The 21,157-nt window shown below is 50.3% G+C and overlaps 9 protein-coding genes across 9 annotated transcripts; 6 read left to right on the forward strand and 3 right to left on the reverse strand.

Moving 5' to 3' along the window:
- Positions 1-527: 527 nt before the first annotated feature.
- Positions 528-1,781, forward strand: APUU_70386S (putative amino acid permease; the record flags this gene model as incomplete). Its single annotated transcript, XM_041695253.1, has 1 exon — positions 528-1,781. The coding sequence occupies one exon, from the start codon at positions 528-530 to the stop codon at positions 1,779-1,781; it is 1,254 nt and encodes a 417-aa protein (XP_041561002.1).
- Positions 1,782-2,478: 697 nt separating this feature from the next.
- APUU_70387S (RNA dependent RNA polymerase) lies at positions 2,479-6,348 on the forward strand (the record flags this gene model as incomplete). Its single annotated transcript, XM_041695254.1, has 2 exons — positions 2,479-2,806; positions 2,903-6,348. The coding sequence occupies 2 exons, from the start codon at positions 2,479-2,481 to the stop codon at positions 6,346-6,348; spliced, it is 3,774 nt and encodes a 1,257-aa protein (XP_041561003.1).
- Positions 6,349-7,432: 1,084 nt separating this feature from the next.
- APUU_70388S (putative clock controled protein (Ccg-8)) lies at positions 7,433-9,001 on the forward strand (the record flags this gene model as incomplete). Its single annotated transcript, XM_041695255.1, has 2 exons — positions 7,433-7,736; positions 7,824-9,001. 2 exons carry the CDS (start codon positions 7,433-7,435, stop codon positions 8,999-9,001), a joined length of 1,482 nt encoding a protein of 493 aa, XP_041561004.1.
- A 502-nt stretch (positions 9,002-9,503) lies between these two features.
- Positions 9,504-10,199, reverse strand: APUU_70389A (uncharacterized protein; the record flags this gene model as incomplete). Its single annotated transcript, XM_041695256.1, has 1 exon — positions 9,504-10,199. One exon carries the CDS (start codon positions 10,197-10,199, stop codon positions 9,504-9,506), a length of 696 nt encoding a protein of 231 aa, XP_041561005.1.
- A 453-nt stretch (positions 10,200-10,652) lies between these two features.
- APUU_70390S (uncharacterized protein) lies at positions 10,653-11,463 on the forward strand (the record flags this gene model as incomplete). Its single annotated transcript, XM_041695258.1, has 2 exons — positions 10,653-10,957; positions 11,058-11,463. The coding sequence occupies 2 exons, from the start codon at positions 10,653-10,655 to the stop codon at positions 11,461-11,463; spliced, it is 711 nt and encodes a 236-aa protein (XP_041561006.1).
- Positions 11,464-13,359: 1,896 nt separating this feature from the next.
- Positions 13,360-15,891, forward strand: APUU_70391S (uncharacterized protein; the record flags this gene model as incomplete). Its single annotated transcript, XM_041695259.1, has 1 exon — positions 13,360-15,891. The coding sequence occupies one exon, from the start codon at positions 13,360-13,362 to the stop codon at positions 15,889-15,891; it is 2,532 nt and encodes an 843-aa protein (XP_041561007.1).
- A 245-nt stretch (positions 15,892-16,136) lies between these two features.
- On the reverse strand, positions 16,137-17,163 carry APUU_70392A (Voldacs domain-containing protein; the record flags this gene model as incomplete). The annotated part of the gene is made up of 2 exons (XM_041695260.1): positions 16,137-16,791; positions 16,859-17,163. The coding sequence occupies 2 exons, from the start codon at positions 17,161-17,163 to the stop codon at positions 16,137-16,139; spliced, it is 960 nt and encodes a 319-aa protein (XP_041561008.1).
- A 513-nt stretch (positions 17,164-17,676) lies between these two features.
- On the reverse strand, positions 17,677-18,268 carry APUU_70393A (uncharacterized protein; the record flags this gene model as incomplete). Its single annotated transcript, XM_041695261.1, has 2 exons — positions 17,677-18,197; positions 18,250-18,268. 2 exons carry the CDS (start codon positions 18,266-18,268, stop codon positions 17,677-17,679), a joined length of 540 nt encoding a protein of 179 aa, XP_041561009.1.
- A 652-nt stretch (positions 18,269-18,920) lies between these two features.
- On the forward strand, positions 18,921-20,830 carry CNA1 (serine/threonine-protein phosphatase 2B catalytic subunit; the record flags this gene model as incomplete). The annotated part of the gene is made up of 5 exons (XM_041695262.1): positions 18,921-19,050; positions 19,128-19,459; positions 19,508-19,765; positions 19,823-20,727; positions 20,776-20,830. 5 exons carry the CDS (start codon positions 18,921-18,923, stop codon positions 20,828-20,830), a joined length of 1,680 nt encoding a protein of 559 aa, XP_041561010.1.
- Between the last annotated feature and the right edge of the window lie 327 nt (positions 20,831-21,157).

Here is a 21,157-nt window from a genome sequence, read left to right on the forward strand (position 1 = left end):
CGATGTTGGCTTAAGGCCGTACCAGGTGACTCTCATAAGTCCGTTTTTTACCTACCGAAAGCAAAAGCAAACCATCTCCCTAATTGTCCTATAGCGATCGGTGGAGCAATAAATACCGGCATGATGATAGCGTTTGGGAATGCTCTCTCGCGGTAGGTCGTCCGGTGGCGCAAACGGACGCTGTACGCTGACGACTCATTTTAGATCTGGAGTAAGCTCTTCGTTTGATCCTTTGTCTTCTGCAGTTTAAGTACTAATCCCAACAGCCGGCCTCTATTCTAATTTCCTACACGTTTGTCGGCTTTATCGTCTTCCTGGTCCTCTCCGCACTGGGGGAGGTGGCTTCTTTTTCACGAGAGCCAACCACTCTACATACTCAAGCTAAACGATTTTGCGGGCCTTCGTTGGGGTTCACGTTGGGATGGATGTAAGCTTGCATAGTTTCGGCTCAGGTGATCTAGAGCTGACAAAGTGTCTTTTTGATGCGCAGATACTGGCTCAAATATATGATGGTCATCATCAATCAAATGACCGCAGGCGTGGTTGTGATATCATACTGGACTACAGTTCGAATTGTGGACAAAATTGCCTATATCACAGTGTTTTTGGTTGTGATAATTGTCATGAACTACTGGAGTGGTCGTTTCCTTGGCCGCTATGAAGTTGTTCTTTCATCGTTCAAAGTCATCATAGTGTTGGGACTCATGATCCTGTCAATCGTTATTGCCTTTGGTGGCGGTCCAGATCACAAGAAGGGATTTCGCTACTGGAGAAATCCCGGCGCGTTCGCCAACGAGGAAGACAGGACCGCTTTGGGGGTATTCCGCGCCATCTTCAGAACTTTCCCCTCCACCACACTATCTTACTTGGGAACCGAACTAATTGGCATGGCTGTGTTGCACACGCATGACTCTCGAAAAGCAGCAGCTCGAGCAATTCAACAAACATTTTACCGCATTCTGGTCTTCAATCTTGTTATTGTCACTCTATTAGGGATGGCGATTCCTTACGATGAAGACATATTAGCATTGCCCATGTATACCTCCAAGCGCACTGCGTCAGCATTCGTCGTGGCGGTTCAAATGGCTCATGTTAATGTGCTACCAGATATATTGAATGCATGCATCCTTATCTTTGTCGTTTCTTCGGCAAGCAGGGCCCTTTGTATGGCAACAAGGATCATTCGCGAGCTTTCCTTTGAGAAGAACGCCCCTCGGTTCCTTCGACGCACCGATAAACGCGGCGTGCCCGTGTACGCCTTAGGAATAAGTTTCGCCCCAGCCTTATTGGGTTTTCTGAACCTGCTCACTATCTCTGGGCGTCTGTGGAGCTACCTAGTCAATCTGGTTACTATGTTCAGCATATTGACCTGGGTGTCAATACTCGTCATCCATATATCGTTTGTACGTGCCCGCAAATGCCATAAGATTGCATCTGAGGAGGTGCCCTTTAAAGCCCCATTCGGCATTCTTGGTTCGTGGATTGCTTTGGTGCTTTGCATCTCTATACCCGTCATGCGAGCAGTCGAACTATCTGATCGCAATTTCTACAGTCATGGGTTGGATGTTGGTGCTTTCGTCACCTCTTTTCTTGGGATTCCTCTTTACTTCGCTTTGGTCCTGGGATATAAGGCGACATCGAGACGAAGGAGACGCCATGCAAAGACAGAAGCGTTACCTACCAGGCTGCGAAGTCTGCAGGATACTGAGACAGATGGGGCAGGGCGCAGCGAGATTACAGCGCTATGGAGGGGACGAATTATCCCCATATGGCTGATATGAGACGGGAGCCAGGCCCTTGGACAACCCTCTTGGTGCGACCAACCCGATGCTGCAGGCTGCGCCACGCATACAGGAAGGGAGTGCATCAGGAATGCTACCTAGGTGTAATTATCGACAACCATAACAAGCAGTTGCTTCAAAACAAGGCTAAACCCGACCATCGAGACTCTTATGTTGGTCACAAATAACTCTTTTTCACCCACATTGTATAGTAGGCTTACATATAGAAGTGCTGTAATAAGCAAAGGCCTTGGTTGCCAGCCTCAGCGTCAAAAGCACCAACAGGAATCGTCCTTTGTGTGGGTTGACAGCGGGCCCACTTGCACTTTTCGTTTCCCCTTTCAGCCTTGATCCTTCTGATATTTGCTTCTTCTGTTCAGGCTCTTGAGTATCTTTTGGCCTTTCTTCCACCTTTCCAAATGCAAATACTTTATAATGCATTGCCCATGATGGATGGCCCGTAAACCCCTACATTGGTTTGTGTTTACAATCTCCCAGGGTCCACCAACACTACCACTACCTAAACAAACCAAATACATAGCGACCATATCCACCCCCTCATTATCTTCATATCCATTGACAATCAAGATCAAATAGACAACCATTCTTACACTTAAATTGGATCCCTAGAAACCTATCCATCTGTATCCAAATTATCGATATTTGAGACAAAAGGAGAAGGAAATGCTCAGCCAAAATGTCAACACATCCTGCCCCGCTCACTCCCAAAAAGTCCGGCCAGGAATTCGAACGCATTATTGACACGCTCAATGAGCAATTCTCGCTCGCACTCCCAAACCCTAAGGTACTCTCCCCAGGAGCGAACAAGGACGTTGAGACTCCGCAGTGGCGGTGCTATCGGCTGCTGCAGAGGCTGTACTACCATAGAAAGGTGGTGAATTTAAACCAGGTGTTGAACAACTTCGAGGAGTGGGTTTGTTCTCGGAATGCAAGCGATGCGGTTGTTATGTGGGCGCGACAGGATGGTTTGCCTGCTACTGCGCGTGCTGGGCCTGGCCTGGGCCGTGAGCTGATTGTGCACCATGAGAGAGAGGAACGATTGGGATAATTGATGAAATTGGTTGCCGACGAGTTCTATATTCTGACGGGGTCATATCCAGAGGTTAAAGGGATACTAGATGCGCAGCAGAGGTCTCCAGAGCGGGTTAAGATGCCGTTGAAGAGGCGTTTGTCCATGTCTAATGGGGAAGAATCGTTGGATGAGTTCCAGACGGCTCCGAATTCGCCAGAGAAGGGTTCAGATGGACCAGAGTTGGATGATTCGAATAAATCTGCGAAGACCTTGGATGTATTGAATAGCGCACCCGCCTTTATTGAGCGGTTGGCGGCGGCATCTAGCAAGTCCATCAGGTATGATGCTGTGCCTGCTACACAAAATGGTGCCAATTTCAGCTTTTCGACTTTCACAGCGGATACGTCGCCCTATGTTCTGGAGTTTCATACTCAGAAGTTTCAACGTTCTTTTAATTCAACGGTTACCTTCGCGACGGAGGCGATTACAGAAGACTCTGGTTCAACATACGATGATTCGGTAGCGGACCATATTCTCAGTGAAGCAACTCTTTCCAAAGACTTCACTTCCTCGAGCAACTCGTTTGAAGTACCGCGATACTCTGCAAAAGGTGAAATCGTGACAGAGCTTCTCCAGAGCGGGCCATTCTCTCTCGACCACCCCTTCCCTGCGTGGGTTCCGCTTTTCTATCGCTATGAGTTAGAGAGGATAGGCAGGGCTTGGGACGTCCCCTTGAACCTCATGCTAGTAGGACGCAGCACGACGCTCAATTATAACGAATTTTGGAGCTGTATCGAACGCCACGGTCAGCGAGATGGCAAGCCGATTCCCGAAAAGACAACCCGCAAAGCCTGGGATGCTGCGTGTGGGGGTACCTTCAAAACAGACAAACAATCTGAGGTGGTAGTTCTAACCGGAGATCTCGACTGGTGTAGCAAGTCCGAACCGGGTGTCTTGAAGCTGAAATTGAAACCCTTAAAGACGGAGCGATCGTGTCGTTTTCATCGCCGTTATGGGTCTGACCGTTTTCTTAGCCTGACCCTACCTGCCCCAACCCGGCCTCCAAAGCACCTTCGACTTCCCTCTCATCCTGCCCTTCTACGTGAAAGCATTGCTTTGTGGTTGACTCAAAATCCGCATAAATGCCTGGGGAGAACATGGAGGCCTTTTTACGTGGAAGAAGTCAAGCAGAAGCGGAAAATAAAAGCTGAACCAAGGTTTAGGGTCGATTTCTTTGCTATCGACGGCATTGACTTTGTCGGTCGGTTTGACGAGCCTTCTCATAGACTATCGGCGAAAAATGAGAGCGCGGACAGCCACACCCCGATGAGTCTCGGGTCTCTCCTTGAATGGCATCTATCCCCGCAAACAAACATTGGCCAGACTAATCTCAAGCTGTTTCAACGAATGTCTCTTGGCCTCTCAAAGACATTTGCCACGGCTGTGTTGAAGCCTGAACAAGTTTTTTATCTGCGGGACGACCCAAACCATCGTGTCATGAACGATGGGTGTGCTTTGATGTCTCGGCAGCTTGCCAACCAGATCTGTGATAGCCTGGGAATCTCTGGCAATACTCCAAGTGCTTTTCAGGGAAGAATCGCTGGTGCCAAGGGTTTGTGGATGGTCGACAGACATCGATCCCAGATTGGGGGTGTTGATGATGATGTCTGGATTCAGATATCTGATTCGCAATTGAAAATAAACCCACATCCACGGGAATGGAAGGATCCAGTCGATGAAGAGAAGCTAACCTTTGAGGTCGTCAAATGGTCCAAACCTCCACATCCCGTAGATCTAAACATCCAACTCCTCGCGATCTTAGACCACGGGGGGCACGTTAAAGACTACATCGCCGACCTTGCTAGGTTTGGAATTCAATCTGTGGCGCGAGATTTTGAGGAAGTCTTCAGGACCAACAGTCCAATTCTTTGCCGCAGTCTTGCGCAGAAGATCCGACCAACCTCAGATAGCGGCGCCGGGTTCATGGCACAGAGCATGAGACGCTTGGAACAGTGGACGACCGATGACGTTGAGGCCATAATCCGATTTTCGGAAGCTGGCTTTGCACCCCGAGATTTTTTTCCGCTGCGCAGAAGACTTGGGAAGTGTTTGAGAAGTATGTTGGAACGATATGTGGAGGAATTGCGCATTGAAGTGCCACTATCCACTTATGCCTTTTGTATTGCAGATCCATACGGGGCCTTAAAGGAGGATGAAGTGCATTTTGGACTTTCAAACAATTGGCGAGATGACCGTGGCCATTTTGAAGACAATTTACTAGATGGTATAGATGTCCTTGTTGGGCGTCTTCCTGCCCACCTCCCGTCTGACATCCAACGTCGAAAGGCGGTTTGGAAACCAGAACTTCGCCACTTCAAAGATGTTATTGTTTTCCCAACGACAGGGGAAACCCCATTGGCGGACATGTTATCCGGTGGTGATTATGATGGTGACACGCCCTGGATCTGCTGGGACCAGAATATCGTTCGGAACTTTTACAACTCGCAGCCACCCAACCAAGACGAAAGCTATCCGCCGGATCATTTCGGGCTCACTAAGCATTCCGTGCCGATGAGTGAGATACAGTCGATGGGCGAGTTCCTCGAAAGCTCGTTCACATTCAACCTAACCCTGTCCAATCTGGGCCGGTGCACGGTAGAGCACGAAAAGCTGTCATACGATGAATCTATCGACTCACCGAGCGCGAAAGAGCTCTCTGTTCTGCTCAGCCACCTTGTTGATGGGCGCAAAGCCGGTGTACATTTATCAGAAGCAGCTTGGCAGCAATACCGCAAGAAGATCAGCCCTAGAGCTCGGGAATTGCCAGCCTATAAGAACACAACCCGCAAGAAGAAGCCCAACAACATAATCGATTATATCCGATTCGTTGTCTCGCTTAACGAAAGAAATGAAGTGTTAACCAAGCTACAGGAGACATTCCCTGAGGCAGAGCACGCTCGTACACGGGATCCAGATCTTGTTCAGCCGTGGAACGAAACAGAAAAGAAAGCCGAGAAAAGTCAGCCCGTGCGTGCAGCACTGAAAACGATTACTCGCGATATTAAAGACCTCAAACACAGATGGGACCGGTCCCTTCAAGGAGGCGGTACCTCTTTCTCTCCTCTAGCCCTGGAGGCAGCCGAGCAAGCGCGAGCGATCCCGCCTCCGACCTCCGGGGACGACCCGATAATCCAGGTTTGGAAACATAGTCAATCGGAATGGCTTGAGCTGCTGGCATCGTACACATACAAGATATATCCTGTGTCGAGTTTTGTCCTCCATGCATTCGGCGAGTATCTTTGCCAGATAAAGAGCAAGGCCCTTCCGTCTCGAACAGTATCAAACGAGATCCTGGCATGTTATCGGGTTAACCAGAAGGTTATTGCGCGTCTACAGGTCCAGGACGGTGGAAAAGAGGAAGATGAAGACGAGGGAGACGAATATGAAGGGCATGAAGCCATCGAGGCGATGATGTATGGAACAGCAGGTGTTGGCGGATACTACGACCCTGACGATCAGATGTCTGTAGAGTGATATTTTGTCTTTGGATACCCATAGTTATGTAAACTTAATCACAGACTCATGAAAATAACCTTGTTGTTCGGTGTAGTATACGATGGGGTTACAGGGCTGAGTGAGCATCGGCAAGAAACTCCGTCGAGTGGCCCGGTTCCTTCCTCTTGGGGTAGACCACGGAATACTGTAGCAAGCAGGCGGTCAGCGTGTCAACCAGCCCTCCGATCACATGCAGACCCGCCCGATTGAGTTTTGAAGGAATGTCAAGCGGCTAGGACCCAGACAGGAAAGGCACAGAAAGCGCCCATCCCGAAGAGGGCCCGAACAAAGAAATGCCCCAACAGATCGCTGACTTTGAATTCGGAGGAAGAGAAGCTTGTGAATGGCGCTCTAGGTGAATGGTGAATCTCATTCTTCTCCGGACTCGCCTCTCGATTGCCGGCTGCCAGCAGCGGCCCCCAACCAGAGTCGCTCGTGAGTGGTCGGTGGTACATGGTTCTCCGAGCTTCGCATGTGATGTCAGATGCTGATGACGGTGCCTCCATCAATCACATCCAACATCACGGCTGTTGGCCATTCATGTTCAGGGTGTTTGCTTCGGATTTAGTGGCGGATGTGACAAGGGTGTTTCTTTGATTAATTCAGCGCGCTTTGATCGGCCTTGGGCATTTTCCGGGGTCTCAGTTTTGGGCTGCGAAAGCTGGGGGTCGTTAGCCCGTTAATCAATGCTGTCTTGGTGCTGCCAGAGACCGCCAGACTGGGGTACTTTCGAGCGATCTATTGTAGACTTTGGAGAGGCCAGCTCGGTCCTGACTTGCCTCTTGGCCGCATCTAATTATCATCTTCATGCTCATGGCCGTATTGTCCTTTTAGCCGCCGCCCGGCTGTTCTGCTGGCTGACTCTTGGTAAAATTTCTTCACGTGAAAGCTCTCCAGCCAACTCCAACAGACCCTCTCATTCTCAAACGTCCAGTCAACTGCCAGTCCCTCCTTCACGAGGAAGAAAATCAATTGATTGCCCACCTCTTGATCGTCCCCCGCCAGTCTCTGATTCCCACTGCCTTTTTCCCTTGTCGAATTTTGCCTCTGCGCCGCTCATGCTATGGACCGCAGCTCAGGCGGCATTGCTACCCTCAACACCTCCCTCTCCTCAGTCTCCGTCCGCGACGCCACCGCGAATCCTCCTCCCTCTGCGACACCGAATCCTAGCTACTCGTCTCATTCGTCTTCGAACTCCTGCGCTCCTTCATCTCAACCGCCCTCCGTCTCCTCGACCTCTCAACATGTGCCCTCTATGATGGAGGTGGATAATACAGCCGTGGCTGACGACCGCTCTCGTCGCGATACCAGCGTCTTGTCTTTGGACGACCTTGAAGCCGCTCAAGCACTTGAAGGTCTTCGCACAGGTGCTTCCTCTTTTCATTCCCTCTCATGGCTTTGCTGTCGATAGTATAAAGCGATTTCCTACGGGCTGGCTAACACCTGTTCATTAGACTTCGGCGCATCACCCAGATCTTCGCAACAGACCACCGCATCACCCGAATCTAAATCGCAACCAGAACCCATTCTCTCATTGTTAACATCCACCCACCCCCTGATATCCTCTGCGATCAACGGATCGGTTGCTGCATATACTACCTCGAAATCATATTCCCCGCGTTTCAAATCTAGTGCCGAGTTCATTGAACGGAACATTGGCTCTCCTGTAGCCAGCACTGTCCATAGCGTTGGTCGCAAGACAGGCGTGGAGGGCAGTCTCCGCTGGGCTTTACAACGACACGCATCCAACTCCTCCGAGTCCAATCGGTCAAAACGCCGCAAGGTCGCTAGTGACGAAGATTCCAGCGAAAAAGATCTAGAAATAGGCGTGGTTCCGAATATGGATTCCAACAAGCCGCCCGAGGCTCCAGAGCTCTACCTTAATGAGTCTCTACCTCCGTACGACGACGAGAAATCACCCAACTATGATGACCTCGGCAAGGAGGGTTCTTCCCGTCAGTCTACATGGCAAAGCCGGCTCATGATCTCAACCTCTGGCCTGGGAGTTGCCATGAGCGAAGAGTCACTGAAGAGCTTGCAATATTGCTTAACCTGGTTGAAATGGGCCAATGGCAGGTTGGGAAATTCTATTGTGGCTTTGCAGGAGACACTCAAGGAATGGGACTCTCTTCCGCAGAAGAACGGAGATGGCTCTTCGGTCAACAACCAGACTCTGCTATCACAACGCATCCAGGCTCTAAGGCACGATGTGTTATCCACCTTGAAGCAGGTGGTAGATGTTGTCTCCAAGTATGCCGGTGGGGCACTTCCCGAGAATGCGCGCCATCTAGTTCGCCGTCACCTCACTTCTCTTCCGCATCGATTCCAAGTCGCAACAACAGCCTGCCCTACGCCAGACGAGGCCGGCACATCGTCCGAGCTCTCTAGCAGTGGCCGCCGGATCCTCGTGCTTGCTCAGGAGGGCTTGGATATGATGTCGCAAGTCAGTGGCGTTGTCAACGACACTCTCGTGAGTGCTGAGCACTGGTGCGAGCGGCTGGGCCGCAAGCGTCCGGGAAACAAGAACGCTGCTGAAGTTCAACCGGAAGCGCGGGAATACCCGTCCGATATCAAACAACCCATCACAGAAGCTCCTCAAGATACCCCCATGACCGGGCTAGAAAAGACATAATTGTGCCTCTCGAACGGCATAAATGAGTTTTCTGCCTAAGAACCAAGCCGACTTACTAAATCGGCTACCGTTTACCACTCTACCACATACCCTCTCGCTACCAATTCATCTAGCCCGTCCTTTGGATCGACAGTAGATCTACCGAAAACGATATGCTTTACCTACCTTCATTATTATCTCACTTTCCTATTTGCGTGAAGAATTAATAACCATCTCCTGGTTGGTTATCAAGTCCTGCTGGACAGCGTCAGAATCGAAGTTCTTCTCTGTCTCGGTTCTATTGGTTCGTACACTATCAAAACTGGGGTTTGTGCTATCATTGCCCTGTCAGAGTGCTACTAGTAGTTGTTTTTAGCTTGTTATGAAGCGGAAGATCAACCTTTCGTTCAACAATTTAACCGGCGCTCTGGCCTTGACTCATGATTTTTTCCTTACCAAGAAATCTACCAACGCCTCTAATCTACCCTCCACCGTAAAATCTTTCAAACATCATGCCTATTATTCAGCAGCCTATCGCTTCCCTTCTGCCTCTCACGGTGTCTATAACATCGCCTTTTGCCTGTTTCTCCCATAATCCCCACCTCCATCTCCTAACCTGCATCTCGTCCCAAGCGCGATCCAGCGAGATCCCTTGCGCCACAGCCAAATCATGCAAATAAGCATGGCAATCCATCCTATATTGCGCGAACATGCTCGCCTCTTCTCTTTTGCTAACCCAACCGGCGTGGTTCTCGCTGGAATCTCGACAGTCTTTAAATGTTTGAGAAGACATCGCCGCTGTAGTCGCTGGTAGTGCCGGCGCTTGCTGCTGCTCGTGCTCGTTCTCGTATACCGGATCCAAAGCCGGAGTTGGAGCTGCAGGATCCGGCAAAGGAACCGAAGCTGGCGAGATGGATCTAGAGCTTGGTGGTGATCTAGAAGAAGTAGACGGCAGGTCCATGGTCAGGAAAAGGTCGTTGTTGAAGAACGGCGGGCTAGATTGCGGGTCGTAGATGCATGTGCGGATATCACTATGAAAGAGAGACAGTGTGGCTGCGTCTCTAAGGAGTAATTCGCATGTCTCTGGGCTTGTGCAGACGAAATCGTCGTGGACTGTCGATGGTGGCTGTGCTGTCTCGTTCGTGGGCATCAACAGAGTGATTATGTTGGATTTGCTGGAGGAGGATGCGAGGGCTGGATTATGAGAAGGTTGGGCCATTTTGTATTTTATCTTTTGGTATTCTCTGGGGTAGTTGGTAGTCTATTTCCATGGCTCTCTTCGTGTTTATATATAGGCAAGGATGGCTGTAAATGGACAAAAGGGTTTGTTTTGTATTGTCTTACGCACATATATCCCGCTGACTACTTACTTCTTGCGTCTTTGTGGATTGTTTTTATTGTTCTGAATATCTTTTGTCAGAGTAAATGGTAGTATAAAATTAGGTGCAACTGTCACCTTTGATGTGTTCACTCTATCTACCTAGTCTTCTATGGCTGAGCGGATTTCCTTCACATCAATTCTAACTTCCACCCTGTCTCACCCAAAACACCTGGCTGCGCAACCCTCTCATTCAACTGAGAAGCAAACAGAGCCCTGTGACATTGCCATGCATGCATTACCCTTTGCCAGACTTTGTATAGACTCCATCCGGTACTACGAACACCGACGACCATGCCTCAATCTTTATCCCAACCAGCGCCGCAGATTCAGGAACCCCAATCATTCGTCATTGGCTTCCTTCCCTGGTTTTGTCTATCTATCTCATCTATCTTCATCCTTATCCTACTCCGAAAACACATCGCGGGCCTGTGTCGGAATCTATGGTCATACCTACCGTGCAGCCTCAGGATCAGTGTTGAGAACTTCAGTTTTGGCCAAAACTGTCGGAGAAAGGGAGTGTATATGAAAATTGATGAGAGTGGCGAGATCGGAAACGATGATTGTTTTGTCAATACTGGTAACGACGAAGATATATCGTATGTGGATAACCTCTCCCGTCCCGCTATATATCCAACACCCGGGCAGGGTTATAGGAGGATCCTACCCACGAAGGCTCAAATATTAATCCTCAACCAGACATAATTGGCAAGCGAGAATAAATTATCATGGCTACGAGACGCCCAGCGAGACCGAAACCGACGATTTAGAGCTCGACAGCAACAATACCCTTAACCTCACCCTCACAAAGTACTTCAACCCTACAACATCCCTGGTCTTCCAACACATTCTCGAACCGCCGTCCCCAGTTACGTCTTTCTTCCCACGTCCATTGAAGTTGACATCGCGAAAATCTTATCAACGCGAAGAAAGCACCAATGCTCGCAACGCTCGACCCCTCACGCCCATTGACCACAAGAATGCCAACACGGAGGGGGCCATGGACGCACCTACAGGATGGGTGCATAATATCATCGAAACAGCAGTGAGGAGGCTCGAGAGATTACACACCGCAGAATACAGCCACAGCAGGACTAGTCCATAAATGATCTATTTTTCTTTTGCGACGACTGTGGTGCTCAACGAGCGGTGTGTGTTTTGGGATGCTCCGCCTTCGAGGCTACCTACGACAACGACCATGGCCACAAATTGATTCGGTTGATTGATCATTTGGATTTATGCATCGAACGCTGTTTTCATGGTAGAGTGAGCGAATTGGGGGGAAAGGATCTTGGATTAGTCGTTATGAGCAAGGGGATCTCCGGAATCGAAGGGTTTACTCTGTCCCACGATGTTGATAATGCTGGTTCCAAGGGCGTAGAGGTAGGGATTTAAAAGAATCGCTCGTGTTTCGATAAGGGCAAGCTTTTAAGGTTAGTTTAGATGGATATTTGTGTAGAATGACCAAGTCTTCTCGCATTATTTCTCGTTTATTCTATCGTTATCTGCCGGTTTATTGGTCTATCAGCATTGATTGTCATAGGCAAATCCACAACGGAGAATTTCGTAGGGCGCTTCATGATGTACATAATAACGGAAACGATAAGGTGGGGTATATACAGGCGCAGTAGCTACCGTCAACAACAAGGTCGGCTCCTGTCGTGTAACTGGATGCATCCGATGCCAGGTAGAGATATGCACCTTTCAGCTCCTCGGCACAGCCTTCGCGACTCCTGGGGATCTTGTCGCGCCAGATATCCTCGGTCTCCTTAGGAACAAAGTTGGGTATTTCAGTTGCGATATACCCCGGCGAGGCCAAATTTGACCCATTCGACTGCGAGTAATTTGCCTACAACACATTAGCATTTGTCCAGATAGTTCGTTCCTGTGCTTTATTGGCCTTTCAGTGGAGGGCCTGAGTGACGCTATAGGTAAACAGCGCCACGGCGTTAAACCAGTAGACAGGGGCCCGGATCTTTGCAAATATCCATGATGCAACGATAAAACAGCCAGCCACTGTAATTCATGCTCTCTCAGCTGTTTCTTTTTGACGACTTTCACATCTACGCCTGGGTGTTCCCTTTTGGCGTTTGGTGTTGTGTAACGGAATAAAATAATGTATGAGGGGTTCGATCACGGGCATGGATAATTCATAAGTCATAACTTCCCAAAACAGTAATTCTAACATGGGCATAACATTTCTCCACCTCCTGATCTGAAGCTTGCGCTTGCTGCTCTCCGCCGTCAACGCCTCAGAAGCTCGAAAGAACGGATTGTCTCGTGAAGGCATCGGATCGGGTGTTTTTGGCGCTCAGACCTCCATCTTGAAGCGAGTTATTTCACGATCGATCCCCTACCAATGGATCAACTACCAGCCCTTCGACGTGAAGGGCATCACCTCACCATCCTGCTTGCGCTGGACAGCGCCATCTCATGCCATCCGACATTTTGACCGACCATGGGAAACTAATGCAATGGAGATACGCATGGATTTGGCTGTCCATGAGCGGGAAGTACTATGGTTACATACAAGTTACATTATGTTATCTACTTCATATGCTTCAATCGACTATGCCCCAATTACAACTCCTTGATCGGCTGCCCTCTGTCCACAGAATGCCCAACCCATAAAGTCATCAAAAATCTTGCCGCTACATGCCATCTACAAAGCCAGTTTTTGCATATCCCGGGCTTTGCAAGGGATGGATAACCACCTTCGCATTCCTCACGCCTCAGTCCGCAATGCGGGCACATTCCTTGGCCTCTTACACAACAAACGCCATCGCCCACCTGAAGTGCCTCTTCCGCTGTCACTGCTATGCTTGAGTCTGTCTCCTATCTCTATGCACACGTTAGCCCGTACGTTGCAGCAATACGGAATATCCATCGTCCCGCGGAGGCGATGAAGAGGGAAGGTCTGGCAAGTTGAGATATCCATATAGACTGTTTCGCGACAGTATTGGCCTATTACCTCCGCAATAAGCGCAAACGACCTTTCATCATGATCGCGTTGACAACCGCCGTCGCGATAGCAGTTACCTGCTCGGTTATCTTCATGGTTTCCGCAGTGGTCATCACTATCATTTGGATCAAGATTCGTCAGGAGCGAAGGTCGCTTGCGCTAATAAGGACTGCTCACGGCTCCTACGCTCATGGACTTTCGACTTTCCCCGCTGAAACGTTCACCGAGTTGTCGCGCGAAGAAGGCTCCGCACTACGACAATATGGACAGCTTCCATACGGAAGACCGACGGAATGGGGCCTACTATCTTCAAGGGAAAGCTTGGATCAATCCGCCGGGGACAAGTCACCAATTCAACTGCTCAAAAAGACGCGCAGCTTCTCACTCAAACACTCTTTGTCTTCCAAGTCAAAAAAACAATCCAAGAACCTGGCGAGAAATGTGTCCCTGACGACCTTGACGGAGGCCTCCGAAGCACCACATCCCCAAGGAGTGTCGGATTCAAGAGACAACTTGGTTGTCTCAGCAGTCGATGGAGTATTGGAGCTACCTGCGGAGACAACCCCCAGGCATACACCAGATAAAGAGGAAGCACCGCTGAGTGCAGGCAATTCGATCCGGCCCATTACAGGAGTCTGGCCGTTGCTTCACCAGCAGGATCGATCCAGTGGTCTTTTCCCCGTGTTTGAGGACCATTACACAGGCTATGACCCAACCAGATCCAGAACTCGCGGTGGCAGCATCACATCTCAAACAGCCGGAACAGCACCGGACCAGCCCGTTCCGCCTCCACCTTGTGCATACCCCCCGAATCGTTTCCGCTTATCAAAGGCCGACTCGTTACGATACTCGTCTGTGAGCCTTGAAACGGCAGATAGCTCGATCCTAGATGACAGCCGAAGAGCATCCGTAAACATCGATGGCAACTTCATATCCCCTGCATTACCACCCTGTCCAACATTTGCCCCATACAGTGCAAATGACGTTGGAAGAGAGTACGAACGCAGAAACTTTGCGCCAAATGGCGCTCCATTCGTTTTCCCCCCCAATTCTCCTGCGCGCAAAGGCCAAAGAGTGGAATATGAGCGTACTTCGCCTCGCCGCAGTTTTACTGCACGCAGTCCATCTCGTTCGTCCGAACGGATAAGTCCACCACCCAGGCGAAGCGAGTCTTTGTCCGCCAAACAAGCCCAAGATGCAACCTCCAAACCACATCTTGACCTGGATAATATTCCTCCACTGAATACAAGGGCCAGTAAAGCCGGATTACTGCCCTATTTCAGTCAGATGCAGCGCCACTCAATGCATGGTGGTCCACGAAGGGATAATGACCCCTTTTATGGTGGGACAGCCTCATCACATAGCTTTACATACAACACTTATGCACCAGGAAGACGTGCAAGCAGCTTTGTACCTCAGGAGCTGTCATCTCAAGCACCAAATGGCCATCCCAAACCGCCTCTAGCATCAGCTATGAAGAGCAGTGGGCATCGGAAGGGACACAGGCGACAAAATTGTGTGCGAATCTCCATCCACCCTCCTATAACATTTGCGGGACCTGCATTCTCCCCCATGGTCGAGGAGCCAGAAGAACCAGAGGAAATGAATGCTTTGGAGCTCCGCCGGTCCGAGATATCTGATCTGTCAATGTCGAATATCTCACGCAACTCCAGTGTTTCCGCTTTGTCTACCACCTTTCGAAACAGCATCCAGGATTTTCAGCCGGACCGCCCAATCTCTCGAATAATTGAGATTCCCGATGATGGCCAGACAGACTCCTACGGTAGCCCGGTCAAGAAGAAAAGGCTGACACAACAAGATCCCGGCCTAGCCACCGAGAAGTCTTTACCTGGTATCCTCACAAGCTTGCCAGCAACCGCAGATAAAGATAGCTTGTCCCATACTCCATCTCCAGAGCGAGAGCCACCTATATGGAAGACTTCAGACTATAAATGTTCACCCACAACATTAGAGAATTCACCAGCGCCAGGGAGCCCTCGCCGGTCAGCGATCATGGGACCACGAAGCCAACCCAAACCTGCCCGCAATAGCTACCAATCCCTGATCCCATCGGAGGATGCGAAATCGGCACCTCCGCCACTCAACGTCAACCGCCCGCCACGAACTCACAGCACCAAAGAGTCGAACGAGAAGCCACCGTTATCTCTCCGACGGGCCAAGACCGAAGCCAAAGACCAACCACCGCGGAGCCAGAGCCAATCCGACACCACAAAAGCCAGTAACTACACCACGAGCTCATCATCTACGAGCATCGCGAACAAGACTCCTGGGGCACAAGTCAGCGCGATAGTCCCGATATGGGAGGACAAAATCAGAAAGGATTCTCAGGCAATGCCGCGGAGGTCAACCGTCTCCCTTGTCTATAGCCCCCCTAATATGGGTGTCAAGAGGGAAACATCACCGCAACGTAGTCAGGCTGACAAGATGACGCGCATGGCGAGCTATCGGAACAAGAACGGCTATACGACTCCTAAGAAAACAGTTGGGTTGGGAATCGGCGCAACTACGCCTGGGAGTCTGTACGATGGAGATGGGTTTCTAAAAGAGTGAAATTTCCACGTCTCACCGATCTTGGTTATGTTCATCTAGGAGTAGGACGCAGGATGTTTAATTTGTGGTTTAGGAGCATTTTTTATTATTATTCCCCAACTTGGTTGTATGTTCGAGAATCTTTTATGAGAACCGTTAGCTAGGTAGTAATTGAATAATACCTCTCTCTGAGCCCGCAAATATCTATACGAGTTACCTGATTGATTTGTGCTGTAACCATTCCGTGACAGTCACAGAAAGACAAATCAATCAGTCCTCCTCCATTTCGTTTCATCGGCATCCGCACCAGCATCCTCATCAGCACCACCCTGCTCATCTCCTTGCTCCTCTCTCTCCCTCACAGTCCCGGCGCCAGGCCCAAGCCCTTCCCCCAAGCCTGGCAAGCCCGGCACATCTCCTTCCCCAATCCAATTTCCCTCCTCATCGAAAAACTCGTGCATGTTATCTGCCGTAATCCACCCAGAGCTCCCATCCACTGGAGGCGGCAATCCACCCTCTGCAGCACCGGGGAAAACAAGACCAGAGGCGAAAGCACCGCTATCTTCGTCTTCCTCCTCGACAGGGTCCGGGTGAAGATTTGCGCACGCCGACACGGCGTCGTAAAGCTTTTGGGTCTGTGATTCTGATTCGGGCTCCGCGTCTGTATTTGCATTTGCGTCCCCGGACGAGGACGACGGGGTTGTAGGAGGGACAAGTGTCAGGGCGAGGGTCTCTTCTTCATCGGATTCCTGTGGGAATGATGCGGGAGATTGCGGTTTCGTGATATTCATATAGAGACCTTGAACTTCGGTCGGTTGGTCTTGGGCGGGGACCTTCAGGCGCTGGATCGCATGTAGCAATATGGATCGGTAGGGAACTGAGAAGCCTGTGGAAGCGCTAGGCTTATAGAGGAGAAATTTACTGCTCGTCAGTTATGGTTAGCCAATCTATGATTGAATTGGAGCTGTAGAAGGTATCTGCGACATACTCGGAAGTTACCCAGACATCTAACCCCCCAATGACGACTTCCTTCTCGGGTTCGCCGTCGCCTCCATTCGCATCGTTCCTTTGCAGGTTTTCGGGGCTCGAGTTTGATCCGTTGACTTCTGCGCCGCGGAGAGTATTGAGTGCTGGTGTCGAGGAGAGATCGTGCTCGAGGCCGACGAGTTTGCAGTTTGTGGCGTGGTAGTGCAGGACTGCGGGGCCGGAGTGGAAGGAGTCTGGTGTGCGCGACTGATGCACGGAGAGAGAAACGAAGGCAGATGTCTCGGGGGCCGATGTTAAGGGCTCCATGGTGCTTTCTTTCTCTTTGCTTGATGTGGGATGGAGGTTGGAAATTGCGGAGCGGAAAAGTTGAGGTGAAGCTTGGGCGGAGCTTTGGCGGAGAGCGGAGCCACCCAGAGTTCCTAAGGTACGTAGCTTGGACGCCACAAACGCAAGACAATAAGCTGCAAATATTACATGTAGTATTTATCCACATATCTATACTTAATAAAACTATATTATCATACTAAACGTAATATGCGTGTCGTTCGTGAACCTTAGGTTTTGTTATATACAGTAGCTAGCAATATAGGTAGCCGAGGGGTCGAAGCTCATTCCCTGCAGCCCACAATTCTTTCTATGGCATTTCGGTGCTGTGCAGTCGGAACAGAGAGCACGCTGGCCAGTGCATGAGCCGGCCTCCGAACCGTCTCATTAACGATTGAAACATGCAGTCACCGGCAGCAGCCGTTAAACTTCCGGGTACAGAGGAGGGGCCCGGTAACCAGGGAATACTCGATTCATTTAACAAAGCTGTACCGATCACTTCAGATCGAGTCCTCCGAAAGCTCTATCTAGCTCCTCGCCTTCATTTCTCGGAGCCATGGATGGTAACTCTGCGGCAGGCGAGTCTGGAGCCACACTATCTAGTAAACTCTGGTTTGGCTGCGCCTGTGAGAAGCGATGTGATGCATTACTCGGCTGTAGAAGCTTCTCGTCGCGATCGAGCCAACCAGGGGCTACACGGCGTTTCTCTGCGAGCTCTCGCGCGGAAATTGACTCTTGCCAATCATTAATTGCTTTATCGCCATCGGTATTTGTCTTGTTTAGATGCTGCTCGAGGGCCTTGCAAGAGGTGAGAATGTCCTCAGGGGATGCGGCATGCTCCCCGCTGGCTGAGATGACGTAACGAGGTTTGGCATCTGGATTGCTTGGGTCGACGGTGACAGAAGGAGGAAGCGTGGATGGAACAGATTTGTAGGTGTAGGGGAGGGTGACTGTGCTGGGGAGGTTGATGAATGGGGAGACGGTTAATGGGATCTGGGCGAGCAGCGGATGGGGCCCTGGATGTGTTAGGTCGGGGTTATGCGGGGGAAGTAGTCAGGGAACACGCACGGTATGATTCGTACATCATGATGAGGATAGTAACAAAGGACAAGTGGACCGAGGCCGAGGGTTAATGGAGATGGGAGGTTGAGGATGAAAATGGGGGGCTGCCCACGCGGACGAAAATGAGGATATTACCGAGCAAAAAGCAGGTGAGCATGTACAAAGAATGCAAGTGTACGGAGTATACCACAATAAGGGTCCAGTAATTTTTGGAGATTAAATTAGCCTGCCTGCGAAGAGCATCAGTGCTGCCTTAGATCCGGACTCTAGAGGGGCGCTGATTAAGAACTGTTAGGCCAGCCTCCATCTCATTCCCAGCTAACTGCGTTGATCTTTCAGCTTCTCCATTTTCGCCTCAAATTCTTCGTTTCTTTCCTCCACAACCGCAAGTTGGATCTTCTTGGATATCGATAACCCCGACAGAACATGGTTCGTCAGCAACCTATCGCGTGACGATCAAAAGAAACCTGTTCCTGGCGCCAGTCTCGCCTTAACTCGCTCTTTCTGTCGTGTGTTGGAAATTCCGCCGCGCTTAACCCCACCACCGCCAACTCCAACTCCTCTCCCCTTTTCCGTTCCCTCTTGTCCCCCCGCTCGGCTGCCTCGTCTAGATCTATCTACGAGGTGTCTAGGTTCCTGCGATTTGTCTTGCCCGAGATATTTCGCCATTGCCCAAGATGGATCCCAGGATGGATAAGAATATCGCCCGAGCCGTGACCGATAAGCCCCCGGTTCCGGAGATTGATTTCACCCTCCATGTAATGGAAGATGGCACGCAGGTGTCAACCATGGAACGCGTTGTCAAAGGTGTGTAGTAGCAGTACACTGACTTTCAATTATCCTGTCCAAAGCCAAGCCGTTCTAATCAAGGTGATTTCCTCTAGAGGTGCAAGCACCCGCACTACAGACCCCAACAGACGAGCAGTTTTGGGATCCTGAAGACCAAACAAAACCGAACCTGCAGTTTCTCAAGCAACATTTCTATCGGGAAGGTCGCCTCACCGAGGACCAGGCGCTATGGATTATACACACCGGCACTCAAGTACTGAAGTCGGAGCCCAACCTGTTAGAGATGGATGCGCCCATAACTGTTTGCGGTGATGTCCACGGGCAGTACTACGATCTGATGAAGCTATTTGAAGTCGGAGGAGACCCCTCGGAAACACGGTATCTATTCTTGGGCGATTATGTCGATCGTGGTTACTTCAGTATTGAGGTGAGTTCAACGTGTTCCCAATCTGCCTGATCATTCTAACATTTCCAGTGTGTTCTCTACCTCTGGGCACTGAAAATCTGGTATCCGAACACGCTCTGGTTGCTTCGAGGCAATCACGAATGCCGACACTTGACGGATTACTTCACTTTCAAGTTGGAGTGTAAGCACAAATATAGCGAGACCATCTACGAAGCCTGCATCGAATCATTTTGCGCGCTGCCGCTGGCGGCGGTCATGAACAAGCAATTCCTCTGCATCCACGGAGGATTGAGTCCCGAATTGCATACCTTGGAAGATATCAAGTCGGTAAGTTGTTGGAACCAAAAAAAGCATATCAAGTGACACCCAAGCTGACTTAACTAGATTGATCGATTTAGAGAACCGCCAACCCACGGCCTTATGTGCGATATTCTCTGGGCGGATCCTTTGGAGGACTTCGGTCAAGAAAAGACCGGCGACTACTTCATCCACAACAGTGTTCGAGGGTGCTCGTATTTTTTCTCCTACCCAGCCGCGTGTGCTTTCCTAGAGAAGAACAACTTGCTTTCAGTCATTCGCGCCCACGAGGCTCAGGATGCCGGTTACCGCATGTATCGCAAGACTAGGACTACCGGGTTCCCCAGCGTCATGACCATTTTCAGCGCTCCGAACTATTTGGATGTATACAACAACAAGGCCGCCGTCCTGAAGTATGAAAACAACGTCATGAATATTCGGCAATTCAACTGCACTCCTCACCCTTACTGGTTGCCCAACTTTATGGATGTGTTCACCTGGTCGCTACCTTTCGTTGGTGAAAAGATTACCGACATGCTCATCGCCATCCTCAACACTTGCTCCAAAGAGGAGCTTGAAGACGAAACACCTTCAACGATCTCACCCGCCGAATCTTCTCCCCCTATGCCCATGGATACAGAGAGCACCGAATTCAAGCGACGCGCCATCAAGAACAAGATTCTTGCCATTGGCCGGTTGTCTCGCGTCTTCCAGGTGTTGCGTGAGGAGTCTGAGCGGGTTACCGAACTCAAAACCGCAGCTGGAGGCCGGCTTCCTGCGGGTACTCTGATGCTAGGAGCGGAAGGAATCAAGCAGGCTATCACTAACTTCGAAGATGCCCGCAAGGTTGATTTGCAGAACGAACGTCTCCCGCCAAGTCATGACGAAGTGGTTCGACGCAGTGAAGAAGAGAGACGCATTGCGCTTGACCGCGCTGCCCATGAAGCCGACAACGACGCCGGCCTCGCCACAGTTGCAAGGCGGATTAGCATGTGAGTTTCTTCGTATCCATCTCGATAGTAAATACTAATATTCCGTAGGTCCGCTGGCTCAAAAGGCCGTCGGCCCCGCCCGGACATCGGTGGTCGGGAATAGAAGCACGATAACGAAAAAATTGGATATCGACCCGACTTAATCCAGGCCTTTATAGACGTCATTCTATCACGAATACTCTCTCGATCGCTGTAGTTGGGTGACCACAGGGCTGTATAGAAACCCCGTGTGTGGGACAGGGAAACGGTGTTCGAAAAAACAAGGGGTGCCTGTCTATTCGTCATGGAGCAGTTACGGTGTAATTTGCTGCATCCCTGCGCATTTAATTTGTCGGATGAGATACACGAACCTGTACTTGATATTGTTACTGAGGATGCAAGCTCGGGCGGCTTACTGTATGTCCTGCACAGAGGCTCCAACGTCTGCGAC

This window comes from Aspergillus puulaauensis, chromosome 7, assembly GCF_016861865.1.
Source record: "Aspergillus puulaauensis MK2 DNA, chromosome 7, nearly complete sequence".
NCBI classification, from domain to species: Eukaryota; Fungi; Ascomycota; class Eurotiomycetes; order Eurotiales; family Aspergillaceae; genus Aspergillus; species Aspergillus puulaauensis.